This window comes from Dryas octopetala, chromosome 5 (genome assembly GCF_963921425.1).
Source record: "Dryas octopetala chromosome 5, drDryOcto1.1, whole genome shotgun sequence".
In the NCBI taxonomy this organism is placed as follows: Eukaryota; Viridiplantae; Streptophyta; class Magnoliopsida; order Rosales; family Rosaceae; genus Dryas; species Dryas octopetala.
The window spans coordinates 17928533-17945768 of record NC_141370.1 but is presented as its reverse complement, the minus strand read 5'-3'; the positions used below and the strand labels follow the sequence as shown (position 1 = coordinate 17945768).

The 17236-nt window shown below is 38.5% G+C and overlaps 2 protein-coding genes and 1 pseudogene across 4 annotated transcripts; all 3 read left to right on the top strand.

Moving 5' to 3' along the window:
• Positions 1-396: 396 nt before the first annotated feature.
• LOC147285192 (Protein kinase superfamily protein) lies at positions 397-5535 on the top strand. Its single transcript, XM_086243629.1, is given in 10 exon segments — positions 397-1027; positions 1864-2018; positions 2107-2201; positions 2425-3464; positions 4131-4291; positions 4491-4567; positions 4671-4818; positions 4995-5144; positions 5251-5292; positions 5295-5535. Coding segments are annotated over 10 exon segments (2091 nt in total). The 5' UTR covers positions 397-864; the 3' UTR covers positions 5355-5535.
• A 327-nt stretch (positions 5536-5862) lies between these two features.
• On the top strand, positions 5863-10006 carry LOC147285191 (uncharacterized; annotated as a pseudogene).
• Positions 10007-10468: 462 nt separating this feature from the next.
• Positions 10469-13051, top strand: LPXA (bacterial transferase hexapeptide repeat-containing protein). Of its 3 annotated transcripts, XM_086244918.1 has the most exons (10): positions 10469-10639; positions 10734-10858; positions 10967-11075; positions 11165-11257; positions 11336-11452; positions 11698-11781; positions 12091-12195; positions 12286-12372; positions 12457-12589; positions 12850-13051. In XM_086244918.1, the coding sequence occupies exons 1-9, from the start codon at positions 10490-10492 to the stop codon at positions 12574-12576; spliced, it is 990 nt and encodes a 329-aa protein (XP_086101044.1). In that variant the 5' UTR covers positions 10469-10489; the 3' UTR covers positions 12577-12589; positions 12850-13051. The 3 variants fall into 3 exon arrangements, with proteins under 3 accessions (XP_086101044.1, XP_086101045.1, XP_086101046.1); XM_086244919.1 differs by lacking the exon at positions 11698-11781; XM_086244920.1 differs by lacking the exon at positions 12850-13051 and having other exon boundaries at positions 12279-12372; positions 12457-12585.
• The last annotated feature ends 4185 nt before the right edge of the window (positions 13052-17236 follow it).

The following is a 17236-nucleotide window of genomic DNA, read 5'->3' as shown; positions in this document are numbered from 1 at the left end:
TTATGGAAAATCTCTTCGACCAATTCCTTAAACAACAAAATTAAATAATCACATATAAACGAATCTCTTTCATTCTACTATCACTTACTAGCCAAAATAGAGAGAGTTGCGAGTTGTAACTTACATATAAAAAGAGTGGTTTGAGATTGCAAGAAAGAGGTGAATGATACGCTCCAATCATTGATCTGTAACATCTGTTTATGGGTCTTGTTATATTTATAGAAAATAAATTAGCCACTGTCATTTAATTCAAACCTCCTCTTTCTTTTTGTCGTTTTACAGGTTTCCCCATTGGCGCTTCTTTCATGCAATTATGCCAAAGCCCAAATGAGAATCTACCAACAAAAAAGTCCAACTTAGGCCACCTGCTTCGCTCCCATAACTCAATCAAATTCTGTTCTCCTAAGTTCTATAGCATGAGTACAACTGTACAACCATCACTCACGCACCTCACATGCAAAAGGGTTGGGCTCAGTTTTCATGAAAACCCAACTTTGTGCTGGAAAAAAATTTGTTCTGTTTTGCATTGATCCCAAAGGTGTCACAGAGCGATAGGGGGTTCGGGACTTTTACGTGTCCTTTAACGGCAATGAGTCACTGGGTGGCTTCAAGTTCATTGAAGACAGTGCGTGTCCTCTTCTACTTTCATGTTTCTTCTCTTGTGTTTTTCATCTGGGAAAGCCCAGAAAGGTCATTAATTGGTTTCTAATTCTAGCAGTGATATTAAATAATGCATGTTTTTTCTGCTTATGGGTTTTGTTTCTTTTGAGCTGTACGGCCTGTGATGGAGAATTTGGATATGGGTTTTGATTGTGGGGTGTGTTGAGGAAGTGTGGGGGTGAAGATTTTGTGGCTGGGCTGAGTATGAAAGAGAAGGGTAATGGGATTGTGGCTGGGAAAGTGGTGGTGGTTGCTGTTAAAGCTTTAAAGGAAATTCCAAAGACTGGACTGGTGTGGGCTTTGACTCATATTGTGCAACCTGGGGATTACATTAAGGTTTTGGCGGTCATGCCTCCTCACACATCAAGTAAGCTAAGGGTCTTTGTTTAACTGAAGAAAATTTCCCATTTATATTTCAAAATGTGAAGAAGATTAAAGAAAACATGCAAATTGAATTTCATGTTGTTTTAATTCGGCTTGCAATCTTCCTTTCTTTCTTCTTCTTTGATTTTATTATATTTTTATACATAAATTAGTCAGCTTGTTGTGCTCTTCATGGTAATATTGCTTGGCAATTCCTTAATTAGTATGCATTCTGAATTTCTGATCTTAGTTGCAATACCCTGGTTCTTGAGTGACTTTTCCCCTCCTTAGACATGGAAAAGTGGCAGAAACTTTTTGTTATTCAAGTGATTGACAGAGTGTTTCATGGTTATTTGGTTAATTTAATTGTTTGCAAGAGTGTTAATTCCTATGTTTTAGAACAGTACGCACAACTTAATTGTTTAGGGGTTCAATTTTTCTTCTGTACTGAAGTATACTGACTAGCCAGCTATCTAAATGGCATGTTTGATGTTCTACTTTATTTTGACATATCCTTGTGCCCTATGAATATCATAAGGAAGTTGTGTAGGGAACTTTCTAGTGAATTGGCAATATGTTATCCGTTCCTCTGGACTTGCCTCTTGGGTATTTCAAAATCTTACCCATTGGCATTTTATTTGACAGAGGTGCTTCACAAATTTGTAGCTTTGGGTAGGCCAAAAATAGAGCATCTTCAAAACCAAGTGAACCACAACCAAGTTGAATTATGCATACAATGTATCTGATTTATTTGTTATGGATTATTTTTCCCTACTTTTTATTCTTGGGAGTTCAACTTGGGTGGCCAGAGTTGATGGTTGATGAAAACACTGTGTTCAGGCAAAAAGATTTGGGATTTTGCAAGATTTGCCAGCGATTGCACCACCAGTCACCAGAGGTCTTTCTCAGGAACCATTTCAGATAAGGAGGATGATATTGTGAACTCATGCTCTCAGATGGTGCTCCAACTCCAAGATGTTTATGATCCAGAGAAGGTCGGGGCATCAATTTGGTTTCCATTGTTTAGTCCTTACATACTTCACATCTGATATTAATATATTTTTCTCTTATTTTTCATCACAGATAAAGATCAGGATAAAAATTGTGTCTGGCACCCCATGCGGTGTTGTGGCTGCAGAAGCGAAGAAAGTTCAATCAAACTGGGTTATATTGGATAAGTAATATACATTCAATGTAAACTTTATTTTCTAGTATTACATGTTATAGCCTATGGCTTCTTAAAGGCATGCGTTTTGGATGTGTGATAGCATGCAAGCATCGTTTGTTGATTTTGCAATGTTAATCTTTAGCAAACACTTGCATAAAAGCTTCTTCTCTAGAATATTGTTTCCTTTCCTTTCTGCCTGTTCAAGTTATTAATTTTGTCGCAATTTTGCGCAGACAATTGAAGTATGAAAAGAAACATTGCATGGAAGAGCTGCAATGCAATGTTGTGATTATAAAACGATCTGGGCCAAAAGTTCTACGCTTGAATTTGGTCAATTCTCCAAAGATGGAACCTGAAGTTGCTTGCCCTTCATTGTTTGAATCAGAATCTTCTCCAAAACGTCTAAAGGGCAAGATTGAACAGTGGAATTTGACTAGAGGGCCAACTGTGACTCCTACGAGTAGTTTTGACCGTGAGTCACCTCTGACTGCAACAGATATCGGAACATCATCTATATCAAGCTCAGATATGGGGACAGAACCCTTTTTGCTTTCTGGAATTTTGGGGAGGTCAAAGAAAGAGGATCCATGTACCACTGAAAGAAGTCAGAATTTGAATGAATCTGACAATGAGACAAATGATGAAAACCTGAATTCTTATTTCACAGGTTCATACTGCCAGCCATGGATGACAGATTATATAAGTTCTGGTGGTGAATTTTCAAGATATGTGGCAGAAGGTTCAGAGAGGCCTTGTGATAAGGCTCTAATTTCAACATATGGAGCTTTGCTGGATAGGTTATCTCACTTAAATCGAGAACCTGATGTTGGAGTCTTGAATTATAGGCTTGATTTGAACTTAAGCAGGAGTGTACGTGAAGCAATTTCATTATCCAGAAATTTACCTCCTAGCGCTCCTCCTTTGTGTTCTATATGTCAGCACAAGGCACCTGTCTTTGGAAATCCTCCTAGGTGGTTCACTTATGCTGAGCTGGAACTTGCTACAAGTGGATTTTCACAAGCAAATTTCTTGGCTGAAGGTGGGTTTGGCTCCGTACACAGAGGTGTCTTACCACGTGGCCAGGTTGTTGCTGTCAAGCAACATAAATTGGCCAGTTCTCAAGGTGATCAGGAATTCTGCTCAGAAGTTGAAGTGTTAAGCTGTGCACAGCATCGCAATGTTGTGATGCTGATTGGGTTCTGTGTGGAGGATGGAAGAAGGTTGCTTGTTTATGAATATATATGCAATGGATCTTTGGATTCTCATCTATACGGTAAGTTATCCTCTATCCCTGATTATGTAATGCACTAATATTGCAGCATAGGAAATGTTGCTTATGGATCTAAGTAGAAGGTATGCATCACTGTCAGTGTTGGAATATTTTCTCTTTACTTCAGATGAATGTCAATATTTATTTTTGGTTTTCAAATTACCCTGATTAAGAGATTTACTGCATTAAATGATCAAGATCATTATATTGTCAAACAATTAATGAGTTTATGGTCTTGTTGTCAATAAGGGACCCTGTTATTTCCAGGATTTTCAGTTGAGTATCATTCTTGTCATCATCTTCCGAGTCTTGTCCTGGTTTTTGGTAGATTGCCAAAGTAACTTATGGTATGCTTTGCCATAGAAGCATTTCCTGTAAACTACGTACCCTTTTCCAGAAGTGTTATAACTTACAGAGAAAAATTGTTAGTCAAAAGCTTATGCTCTGCTTGTGTCTTTCCATCTCAAACTCAGATTAGGAAGTGCTCTGTGAACCATTTTCTACAAATTGGTGACCTATGAAACAAGATATATCCCTTCTGTCAGAAGTGTGATACCTAACCGAGAGCACTCTTTATTTCAGAAGTTCATTTACCTTCTTTACAAATTATCGATATATTCATTTCTGTGACCAGTGAAGCAAGCTAAGGGTAATACAACAAATTTGCAGGGAAAGACAGACGTCCTTTAAAATGGTCTGCACGACAAAGAATTGCAGTTGGAGCAGCTCGAGGGTTGAGATACCTTCACGAAGAGTGTAGAGTGGGTTGCATTGTCCACCGTGATATGCGACCTAACAATATCCTTCTGACCCATGATTTTGAACCATTGGTATGTCATGCTCTTCTCATCTTTCTTACAAAAAATTCACATATTCTCTTCGCCAGTTGTATGTTGTCCTTGATGAATCACACCTTGTATGAGTACTGTTTCTCTTTGTGTCAAAATTGTATGTGCATTACAGATCAGCTTTAGATTTCTTACATGCATGGATCACTTGGAGTAACACTTACCCACTTCTGGATTTCAGGTTGGAGATTTCGGACTGGCAAGGTGGCAACCAGATGGAGATATTGGGATGCAAACAAGAGTAATTGGAACATTTGGGTAAGACCATAGGACTTAAAGAAAAAAAGTCCTTCCTCATTATACAAAGTGACCAAATGATAACAAAGCTTTAGACTAAATCAGAAACCTTGCGTTAATGTAGTTACTTGGCTCCAGAATATGCTCAAAGTGGACAAATCACAGAAAAAACTGATGTATATTCCTTTGGGGTAGTATTAGTGGAGCTTGTTACAGGACGGAAAGCTATGGACATAAACCAGCCCAAGGGCCAGCAGTGCCTCGCTGAATGGGTACGTATGAGTAAGAAAGCTCTAATTTGAGATCGTGTAGAAAATCATATACTTGCAGAAGTTCATCAAATCTTTGATACAGATATGATGTCTTACATAGAATATTTGAGGTACTGATAAGTTGTAATTTTTATCCTTTGCCATTCCTTAATTATGCTGATGTGTGTGGTGAGCAGGCAAGGCCTTTGCTAGAAAAGAATGACATTAGCGAACTGATAGACCCACGGTTAAGGAATTGCTATTCGAAGCAAGAGGTTCAAAACATGCTGCAATGTGCTTCCTTGTGCATCAGGCGAGACCCTCATTCCAGGCCTCGCATGTCTCAGGTATCTATGACTTGCTGTTATCATGTTACCCCATCTCATTGCATCTTCATTTATGCTTAGAATCACTGAAAAAGGTTAACTATGATCTTTGGTTTGCTATACACAGGTGCTTCGGATTTTGGAAGGCGATGACATTCCTGTTAATTCAGAAAATCATTGTTGAAGGAAGGAGGCCTTGTGAGGACAGTTTTTAGACAACCCATTTCATAGCAATACAATTTTGTACTTTCCCAAAGAATAAAAGAAACACAATATATTTTGTAGTTAATTACTTTTTTGTTTGTTGTGGACTTGTAGTATAGTTGTAAGAGAGATATCCCTGTAGTCAAGTCCTTACACGTTATAAGTACCATATATATTGAAGTTGATGAGATTTCATTCAATTCTTCCTCATTCGTGTTGTTAAATCAAATTGAATAGCTGGAATCTTCATGTTAATATAGTAATTATCAATTTTAATTCTATATAATGTTTTCTTGTCAGCATCAAGCTATTGGTTTAATTATATTTCTCTCTACTTAATTATTGTTAATATACCAAATTGTGTTAAACATGTCCGAGTGAATTTGCAAGTAACCAAGTTGGGCCCAATTGGTAAAAAAAGAGTTAAAAATTTGGGCCTAATTGACAAAAGAAAGTTGGGCCCAAAAAGTTGAGAAAGCTAAAGTCCCGAATCTCCCGATGTTTTGGCGGTGTTGAAATCTTCCGACCAAAAAAAAAAAAGAGAAGAAAAAATCTATACCCAGTATAGAGAACACTTTCGAACTGAGGTCACTTCTCAAACCCCAATCTCTGAATAAAAACTCAATCTCCACTCAAACCCTGATACCCATTTCTGCATCTCAAGGGTTTTTCTGAAAAACCCATCGAAACCCTAAAAATGGCGTCTATAGACCCAGAGATAGCTAAGACCCAGGAAGAGAGGAAGAGGATGGAGCAGCAATTGGCCTCACTCACCTCCGTTACCTTCGATACGGACCTCTATGGCGGCAATGACAAGAACGCCTACGTTTCGTCAATCCCGGTCAACGACGACGACGAGAACTTGGATTCCATGGACAATGAGGTGGCTCGAAAATTGGCGTCGTACACGGCCCCCAAGAACCTCATGAAGGAGATGCCGAGAGGCGGCGACGAGGACGAGGATTCGGGGTTCAAGAAGCCGTCGAAGATTATTGACCGTGAAGATGATTATCGACGGCGGAGATTGCAGCGGATCATCTCGCCCGAGCGGCACGACCCGTTTGCGTCGGGCGAGAAGACTCCGGACCCGTCAGTGCGGACTTATGCAGATGTGATGAGAGAGGAGGCGCTGAAGAGGGAGAAGGAGGAGACTCTGAGGGCGATTGCTATGAAGAAGAAGGAGGAAGAGGAGGCGGCGAAGGCAGCGGGGCCAGAAAAAGGCGACAAGGCGGATAAGGCGGCGGCTGCGGCGGCGGCGTGTCAGAAGAGGAGGAATAGGTGGGACCAGTCGCAGGATGAGGGTGGGGCCAAAAAGGCCAAGACTTCGGATTGGGACTTGCCGGATGCTACTACTCCGGGAAGGTGGGATGCTACCCCGACGCCCGGGAGGGTTTCGGATGCGACTCCGTCTGTGGGGAGGAGGAACCGGTGGGATGAGACACCCACGCCGGGGCGTTTGGTGGATTCCGATGCTACTCCGGCTGGAGCGGTTACTCCCGGTGCTACTCCGGCTGGGATGACCTGGGATGCGACCCCGAAGCTTCCGGGGATGGCCACCCCAACCCCGAAACGACAGAGGTCGAGGTGGGATGAGACCCCTGCGACAATGGGCAGTGCCACCCCAATGGCTGGGGCCACCCCTGCTGCGGCCTATACACCTGGTGTGACTCCTGTTGGTGGAGTTGAGCTCGCTACGCCAACCCCCTCGGCCCTTAATCTGCGTGGCTCCATTACGCCGGAGCAGTACAATTTGTTGAGGTGGGAGAAGGATATTGAGGACAGGAATAGGCCATTGACTGATGAAGAGCTGGATGCTATGTTTCCGCAAGAAGGGTATAAGATTTTGGAGCCACCGGCTTCGTATGTGCCTATTAGGACTCCTGCGAGGAAGCTGCTGGCGACCCCAACTCCGATGGGGACTCCTCTTTATTCTATTCCAGAGGAGAACCGCGGGCAGCAGTTTGATGTGCCAAAGGAGCTTCCTGGTGGGTTGCCGTTTATGAAGCCAGAGGATTACCAGTACTTTGGGGCATTGTTGAATGAAGATGAAGAGGAGGAGTTGTCCCCTGATGAGCAGAAAGAGAGGAAGATTATGAAGCTTTTGCTTAAGGTTAAGAATGGTACGCCACCACAGAGGAAGACAGCATTGAGGCAGCTTACTGATAAAGCGAGGGAGTTTGGTGCTGGTCCTTTGTTTAACCGAATTCTGCCTTTGCTTATGCAACCCACTTTGGAAGACCAAGAGAGGCATCTTTTGGTTAAGGTAATTGATAGAGTGCTGTATAAGTTGGATGAACTGGTACGTCCTTATGTGCATAAGATTCTTGTTGTGATTGAACCTTTATTGATTGATGAAGACTATTATGCACGTGTTGAAGGGAGAGAAATTATCTCTAATCTTAGTAAAGCAGCGGGTTTGGCTACTATGATTGCCGCCATGCGTCCGGATATTGATAACATTGATGAATATGTTAGGAACACTACTGCAAGAGCTTTCAGTGTTGTCGCTTCTGCTCTTGGTATTCCTGCTTTGTTGCCATTCTTGAAAGCTGTGTGTCAGAGCAAGAAATCATGGCAAGCACGGCACACTGGGATCAAGATTGTTCAGCAGATTGCCATTTTGATTGGGTGTGCTGTTCTTCCCCACTTGAGGTCGCTTGTGGAAATTATAGAAAATGGTCTGAGTGATGAAAATCAGAAGGTCCGGACGATTACTGCACTTTCCCTTGCTGCTCTGGCTGAGGCTGCTGCTCCGTATGGTATTGAAAGCTTTGACTCTGTCTTGAAGCCATTGTGGAAGGGTATTAGGTCTCACCGTGGTAAGGTTTTGGCTGCCTTCTTGAAGGCAATTGGTTTTATTATTCCTCTTATGGATGCATTATATGCTAGTTACTATACGAAGGAAGTCATGGTTATTTTGATTAGAGAGTTTCAGTCTCCTGATGAAGAAATGAAGAAAATTGTGCTCAAAGTGGTGAAACAGTGTGTGAGTACAGAAGGTGTAGAGTCTGATTATATAAGAAATGATATTCTTCCTGAGTTTTTCAGAAACTTCTGGGTTAGAAGGATGGCTTTGGATAGGAGAAACTACAGGCAACTAGTGGAAACGACTGTGGAGATAGCCAACAAAGTGGGTGTTGCTGATATAGTAGGGAGAATTGTTGAGGATCTCAAGGATGAGAGTGAACCATATAGACGAATGGTTATGGAGACAATTGAGAAGGTAGTTGTGAACTTGGGTGCATCTGATATTGATGCTCGGTTGGAGGAGCTTCTCATTGATGGTATCCTTTATGCTTTCCAAGAGCAGACGAGTGATGATGCAAATGTGATGCTTAATGGGTTTGGTGCAGTTGTGAATTCTCTTGGGCAGAGGGTGAAACCTTACCTTCCCCAGATTTGTGGTACCATTAAGTGGCGCTTGAATAACAAGAGTGCAAAGGTCAGACAGCAGGCTGCAGATCTTATTTCGAGGATTGCTGTTGTCATGAAGCAGTGCCAAGAGGAACAACTGATGGGTCATCTTGGTGTTGTCTTGTATGAGTATTTGGGAGAAGAGTACCCGGAGGTACTGGGATCAATTCTGGGTGCATTAAAGGCAATTGTCAATGTTATTGGTATGACAAAGATGACACCTCCTATAAAGGATTTGCTTCCCAGGTTAACTCCTATTTTGAAGAATAGGCATGAGAAGGTTCAGGAGAACTGTATTGATCTTGTTGGTCGTATTGCTGACCGTGGTGCTGAGTTTGTTCCAGCAAGGGAGTGGATGAGAATCTGTTTCGAGCTTCTTGAGATGCTCAAGGCTCATAAGAAGGGTATTCGCCGAGCTACAGTGAATACATTTGGGTACATTGCTAAAGCCATTGGCCCACAAGATGTCTTGGCAACTCTATTGAACAATCTCAAGGTGCAGGAGCGTCAGAACCGTGTTTGCACCACTGTGGCAATCGCAATAGTAGCTGAAACCTGTTCTCCTTTCACAGTTCTGCCTGCGCTGATGAATGAGTATCGTGTTCCAGAACTTAATGTGCAGAATGGTGTTTTGAAGTCCCTGTCTTTCCTGTTTGAGTACATTGGTGAAATGGGTAAAGACTATATCTATGCAGTGACTCCATTGCTTGAGGATGCCCTCATGGACAGAGATCTAGTTCACAGGCAAACTGCAGCTTCTGCTGTCAAGCACATGGCTTTAGGAGTAGCTGGATTGGGTTGTGAGGATGCGTTAGTCCACTTGCTGAACTATGTATGGCCAAACATATTTGAGACATCTCCACATGTTATAAATGCTGTCATGGAAGCCATTGAAGGGATGAGAGTGGCTTTGGGTGCTGCTGTTGTGCTTAATTACTGTCTCCAGGGGCTGTTCCATCCTGCTAGGAAGGTTAGGGAGGTGTACTGGAAGATTTACAACTCACTGTATATTGGAGCTCAAGATGCTCTTGTGGCAGCCTACCCTATGCTGGAGGATGAGGAACATAACGTGTATACGAGGCCGGAGTTAATGATGTTTGTATGAACTGCACTTTGTATGTAGCCAAGGTTTAAGCAGGGTAAATGAGTAATAGAATCCTACGGGAACTATGTTTAGGCGGTTTTTTTTCCCTTTGGCTACTGTAGTTTTTCTGAATCAGTATTATTACTAAACTATTTTGACTTCGCTGTGCTTGCTTATACCATCGTCAACTCTTGTGTGAGAGTTTGATAGGTTATGTCACCACCATCATTTGCGATAACACATTCATAATTTTTGGACCTTGAAAACATAATATACCAAAGTGTTTTAAACATGTTTCAAATTCATTTGGTTGTGTGATTCTTTTGAGATCCAGACCATGATTTTGAGTTTAGGCTCCATGGAAAGTGGAGGATGCTAATCGACAATAATGTTACCGATATCAAAATAAATTTCAACAATTTACATATCAATTGATACGATAATGTTTCGTTTATTCATATTTGAGCTCATTTTGAATTTTATTGTTTTTGTCACATTATTTGAGGGGCTAAAACTTGGTGTAAGCGTTTTTTTAAGTTACTTGGGTAAGACCGTAAGAGACAAATGGGTAAAAAGTTGGGCCGGAAAAATGAAAGAGCTATAAACAGGGAAAGTAAAAGGGAAAGCGGTGTCGGAGTCTGAGTGAGGTCACGGGAAGAACAGCATGTGTGCGCTGATGAAAATTGGCGGCAAGCGCTTATGCTCTGCGCTGAGCAGCCTGAGCTCACTGTCTCTGCGTCGCTTCTGCACCACACTTACTCCTATCTTCATCCATCCCACTGCAATCGTCCACCCCAATGCCGTTGTGGGTAAGGTACGTAATTTGCTCCACCTCTCAGTACTCAACTAAAATGGCTACTTGGCGATGAAACTCATAGTGTGGTTATGGTTGTGGGTTTTACGATCAGGGTGTTTCAATTGGGCCCTTTTGTACTGTTGGGTCGTCCGTAAAACTTGGAAATGGCTGCCATTTACATCCGGGAAGCCATATTTTTGGGAATACAGAAGTGGGGGAACGCTGCGTTTTGATGACGTGAGTTGTGAATGTATATATACAGTGTTGATAACTTGATGTGATATGGGTTTCTCTTTGAATTCATGTTTTCAACTTTTTCATTGTGGTGAACAATTTGTCAGGCAGTGGTGCCGTTGTTGGTGATGATCTTCCAGGGCGTACTGTGCTGGGATGTAATAATGTTATTGGACACCATGCCGTGCTTGGTGTCAAATGCCAAGACATGAAATATAAGGTCAGTTTCCAACTTCCCACATGTAACAGTCATTGGGATACTGAATTTTGATGACCAAGTTCACTAGTTTGTATTTGCTTATGATTTAGTCAGGGGATGAATGTTTCCTTGATGTTGGGGACAACAATGAGTTCCGAGAACATACCTCGATCCACCGGTCTTCAAATTCAAGTGATACAACAGTATGCGGATGTGCTCATCACTTTTTCATTGATGCTTGTGTAATAAGTTTCATACTCTGACTAGGGTTATGTAATCAGGTTATTGGGAATAACAATCTTATCATGGGTTCTTGTCATATTGCCCACGATTGCAAGGTTGGGAACCACATCATTTTTGCAAATCATACCCTTCTGGCAGGCCATGTTGTGGTGGAAGTAAGCCCCTATGATTTATTTAGACTATGAGATTTCAAATTTCAACAAATATACTTATACATGGAATTGGAATGATACATTGTGTTTCGTTATTTCAAATCCACAATGTTAAATTGTATCTTGCTATTTCAAATCCCCACATTCAAATGTGACCTTAGTTCTTTTGGCTCCAAGTAAGGTTATATCCTTATATATACTTCTATCCCACATGCAGTATCTGATATATAGTTGTGTTTCAAAAATAGGATTATGCTCACACTGCAGGGGCTGTTGTTGTTCATCAATTCTGTCATGTTGGTTCTCACTCTTTCATTGGTGGTGGGTCTGTGGTATGTCATAATCTTTCTTCTCACCGTCTGTCATTGTGCACTATAATTTTATGTATCAAAGGAACTTGCACAATTGCTCTGTGTCCAATATCAGCACTTAGGTAACTGAACCATTACATTGGTGCCAGTACTTGGAAGTGTCTAGGACATTATTTATCAGTGTCCCCCTAGCACTTCCAAATCACCAAAGAAAAAAGCAATAGTCAACAGTCTCTACTTGTGCTATATTGATATATATCTAGTACATTTTTATTATAACTTTCCCACTGTGAAATCTTGATTTTATATTCTTATTTTATATGCCTGAAGATTGCACAGGATATTCCAAAGTACATGATGGTTGCTGGAGAAAGGGCTGAGCTTCGTGGTTTAAATTTTGAGGGTCTACGGCGTCATGGATTCACAGCCACAGAGGTTTGCATTAATCAATTGATTGTTCACTTTTTAATTTCATTATATTTTATTTCATGTAAAGAGCTTTTATTCCTTTGGGCAAGGATCTAGATCAGAAGCCTGAGAACAGCTTACCAAAAGATATTCATGCCTGCTGATAAAACTTCCAGGGGTTTCGAAGAACGTCTTTCTGAAGTGGTATCACATTCAACCTCATTCAGCCCTCTTTCTAAAATCTATACTTTTAAATTGTTTTTCAATGGAGCTAAATCTATTTTGCAGGAGCGGCATGATGAATTGGCTCTTATACCTGCTGTCTGTTCCATGGTGCAGTCTATCCGTGACTCTTTTGAAGAAAAGCGACGTGGGATATGCAAATTCAGACATTGGAATGGTTCTTAAAAGCATGCAATAGGTCAGTTTCTTTATTCTATGAAAGTGTTATTCTATTTTGAGGAAAAAAAATTAAAAAACATACCAAAGCATCCTCTTCTTTTTTTCTTTTTTTTTGGGTCTGAGCATCCTCTATTTATTACATAATTTAAATCCAAAAACTTACATATAATGTATCATATTTTACCAATATCCATATCCATGCTTCCTAGGTACAGAAAGAGAGATTTGCTTCTGAATTGTTGCAGTTATTGTGGGTTTTTATTTCTTCTTTTTTTGCAGGGACCTAATTGCTATTGTTTTTACCAAATGGATGAGGATGTGCACTGATATGTTGTATGAAGACCTTACCAGGCAGCTTTTGGTTGTGTCTAATGAAGATTATACTGTGGCATATTCTCATTATTCGATGAAAGAGTCCTTGTATTGGTGAAAGGATGTAATACAGAGAAGTTGCAGATGCATGACAAATGTAGAAGTATTAATTTTTTTCAGCTTGTGAATTGTTTCAATGAAATTACTTGTGCAAGTTCTTTGAAATAATGAAAAGAAACATTTTTTAGTTCTGTTTTAATCCTTTGTGATTACTTGAATAACGTATTAGTTAAGGAATTCTAGAAATTTGCTTATTCGAAAAGCAAATCCACATAAAATCTTTTATCCTTAAAATTTTGAGATTTTTTTAGTTCAGAATGTCCATTGGATTTCCTTCTTGATTTGATGGTTCAGAATGGCAATGAATCAATTCAAGGTCATTAAAAGGCATATTGACTTTGATTTAACAAATACCATTTGTTCAATCTTGTAATACCTTTGACTACATATTGGTTGCTTCAGGGACTGAAACTACTTATAGAATTTTCCAATTGTTGAATAATTTTCTTCTTTTCTTGTTATACTGGGGGAATGGAATACATATATTAGGGTATTAAGAAGATTGTACTTGAGGGACAACTCAAGAACCACAAAATGCCTCATGTAAGGCACATGGTACTGAGAAAGGTGGTATGTGAGGATCCAAAGTTATCACTATAACTAGCATTCTCTGTTGTATGACCTTCATATGAACCATTCTTTTACAATTTCTGATACTCATTCCACCTGCTTAGGATTAATTCTGTGATAACAAAAGCACGGATAAAATTGATGACCATTTTAATGCCCAGTCTATTCCTTCATATGTGTTATCATTGACTTCAACTTTCAAAACCCATGGTTTTGTTTAAATGCTATGAATGATAAACTTTTTTAGTGCGGTCCAAATTGTTTGAATTTCCAAGTTTCCTCATCTGCATAAAAAAGATTCCTTCATAACTTTGACTCAGAAGCAATGACTTGGAAAATTGGCACCTCCACCTCCTTGTATAGTTAGAAAGACACTTCTCCCTAGAATCAAATCTTATTTTATTGTAGCAGCAAAAATTAAATTGCAAAAATAAAATAAAAAATCTTATTTTATATTGAATAGAATTGACAGAGTACTAATGGTCTTTTGCCTACTGTTACAATCATTCCCCCTCCACAATTTAATACTTGTGGATTAACATAATAAACAAGTGACAATAATATCATGCACCTCTCTTTTTGTGGCTGCTGATAAAAAATTTTAAAAAAAGAAATCAGATTTGGTGAGTGCTTGTACATTGGATATTCCTCTACTTTAATTGTGGTTCTAGACTTCTAGCTAGCTAATACTGGATTATGGCATGTGATGTAATCTTGAAGCACTAATGGCTTTGTAGTACTAATGTTATAATTAATATGATATGAAAATGAGATATAAAGGCAAAATGCTCAGTTCCCAAATAAAGAGCAGTTGAGAACCTTGGATTTGAATATGACCCATGTTGAAACCTTGTCCATTCTTTCAACTTTTTCCACATTTGAACTCTATTTTCTTTTTCATTGTACTCATTATCAGTGGCTCCAAATGCATGTCTTAGTCTTTTAGATACACTATTTTCTTTTTTCTTTATATTCTGGTAAGACTTTTGGGAAGGAAATAGACCCCAAAAAGCGGCAGAGGGTGCATCCAAAAAGAGAGAACAGGATTGGGTATGATTGTAGGAATAGGAAATGAATCAAATGATATAATTAACAACATCAAAGCAACAACATTGGGTCCAGTGCTTCACTCTTATACTGTATATGTTTTTAACAATTGGCTGGTACAAAGTGCACCTGTACTTTGAAAGTTAATATATTAATCAATCACTTCTTTAGATGCAAAATGCTTGTTTACTTCAGCAAACTCAGGCTATGATGGTACACTTAAGGCCATTGATTTCTCATAAAGTTGATGCCTTTTGGGTTGGCACTGAAGCAATTATCGGAGAAAAAAAATTGATTAATCAGTCTTCATCAGAGTTTTATATAATTTAACAAGAAAATGATTTAATTAGCAAGTACACTGTACACCAAAGTATATGGTAAAGTTGTATAGAAAAAATTATATACTAGGACATATATGTTGTAATAATTAATGTGTGTACTTTGGTACTTAATAAATATTCCCTTTGAGTTGCATACATAAGAAGTCATTTTCAGTTGAAGATGAGATCTCTGCAATACTGCTCATAGGCTAGAGCCTGAAAACCACCCTACCCTTTGACAATTTTAGGCGCTTCAAGTGAAGAAAGATTTTTGCATACAATGGACCTGTACAATATTTCTCTCATAGTCACTGTTTATGTGCTGATCATGTAATTAATTATTATGAAAGTGTACAATATTTTTCTCATAGTCACTGTTTATGTACTGATCATGTAATTAATTATTATGAAAGAAACGTTATATACGCATATGCAAGAATTTTTTTCAAACAAGTGCTGTCTTTTGTGTTATAATCTCTATTCTATTAAGAATAAGAATTGAACACATGACCTCCAGCTTAACAAAAGGGGGAAAACATCACCATGCAAAAAGGACATTTAATCAACTCACCGTTTGATAGCATAATATGAGTAACAGCTCATTTGAATATGCTGAACTATCAATTCATTAATTGGGTCCTCTGATAATAATGCAGACATCGAGTTTTGACACAGCAAAATGGTTTTTAACTATAAATCTTTAAAGGAATGCAGCTCAAATGACATTGAGAGGCCTCATGATTAGAGTTAATTAATTAAATAATTAAGAAAATGACATGAATAAGATTAGAAAAACTAAGCATTGATTAAGAGCTAGATATCAACTTATTCTCTCATAAATACGTACTATAAAAAACCTAGGCAAATGACTAATAATAGTTAGTATATACATGTACTTTAGTCAAACAAGATTAGAAAAACTTGCCAAGGACCATTATCCTCTGGTTTCATACGAGGGAAGATTCCTTTGTATAATAATGCCAAATGCATACCAATAATATGAATAAATTGGAAGTGTTTCCTGGTTCAAACATAGAAAGGACTAAACAATTTTCAACTTGGCCTCCTGGTACATTGGATTATTATTTTTCCTAGTAATTAGTAGTTTAAATTAAATCCTTAACAAGTTGGCTCATCTAGAATAATAACATTAAGTAAGACACAAGTAGTTGGGTGAGAAGTGTCTATCCAATATAATAATTTATTATATCTTAGTCCGTATCTAGATTTTGATGTACTTGTGTATTATAGTTTACCAATATGGGAAAGGGAATATACTATTCTCCTCCCTTCAATCAAAACCCAGGATTCTGTTTTGTGATATTAATGGTACCTTATAGCTAAAGTCATTAGCCATATATAATACATTATTAATTAAAATAATAAATTAATTAAGAGATATGAAATGTCAAATTAAACAGTGCATGTTTTTAATTAATTTCTTTTTGTTTATAGACTCGATTGGAAGCTTAATTTCAAGGATAAATAGTTAGTTAAGACTTGATAATTAAACTGATTAGATTGATAATTAGCCGCCAAATAAATACAAGTTAGACTTAGAGTTCAGTCTATTTTATAAGTTTTTTTAAGACAAAAACCGGTAGTAATTTAGGGTTTTTAATCAAGTCTTTTTATTTTTTTTCTTTGACGGATTTATGTTAGGTTTTAATTCCGGAATTTTAAGCACAGCTTCTACAAAGCCCACTCTACACCCTAGGGGGAAAATACCCTTCAAATCAGAGAAGGACTTTATTATGAATTAAATTCTTATAAATTAAAGAACTTTATTATGAATTAAAAGAATTTTCTTATAAATTTTAAAACACCCACGGTCTTCTTCTAAAAATTGTTTTTCTAAAGGACCCAAACCTAATTATCTCTAAATAGAATTAAGTTTACATGCCACCAATTAATCTAAAAAATAAACCCCATGATGGATCATATATTTTAAGCGTGATATTGATAATTACTTAGATTAGAGGTGATAATCAGTACTCTATTTTGAGCATTTGGTCCACTGATTTGAATGGTTGAATAAAGAGGACAGACATTTTGGTTTTCTCAATTTCCCTGAAAATATTAGTCTTATACTCTTATTAGTATTTAGTCTTGATGTACTGTAACATATAGGCATATAGCTGTTGACTGATTAATGAGAACCTAACATCCTCAAATTTTGTTGGAACTAACAATGAAATTAATTGAAACATAAATTCATTTTCATAGGCTATTTGGGTTGTCTAATCAATATGAACTTCTCCTAGCTAGCTAAGGCCTTGAATACATAGCATGGCTGT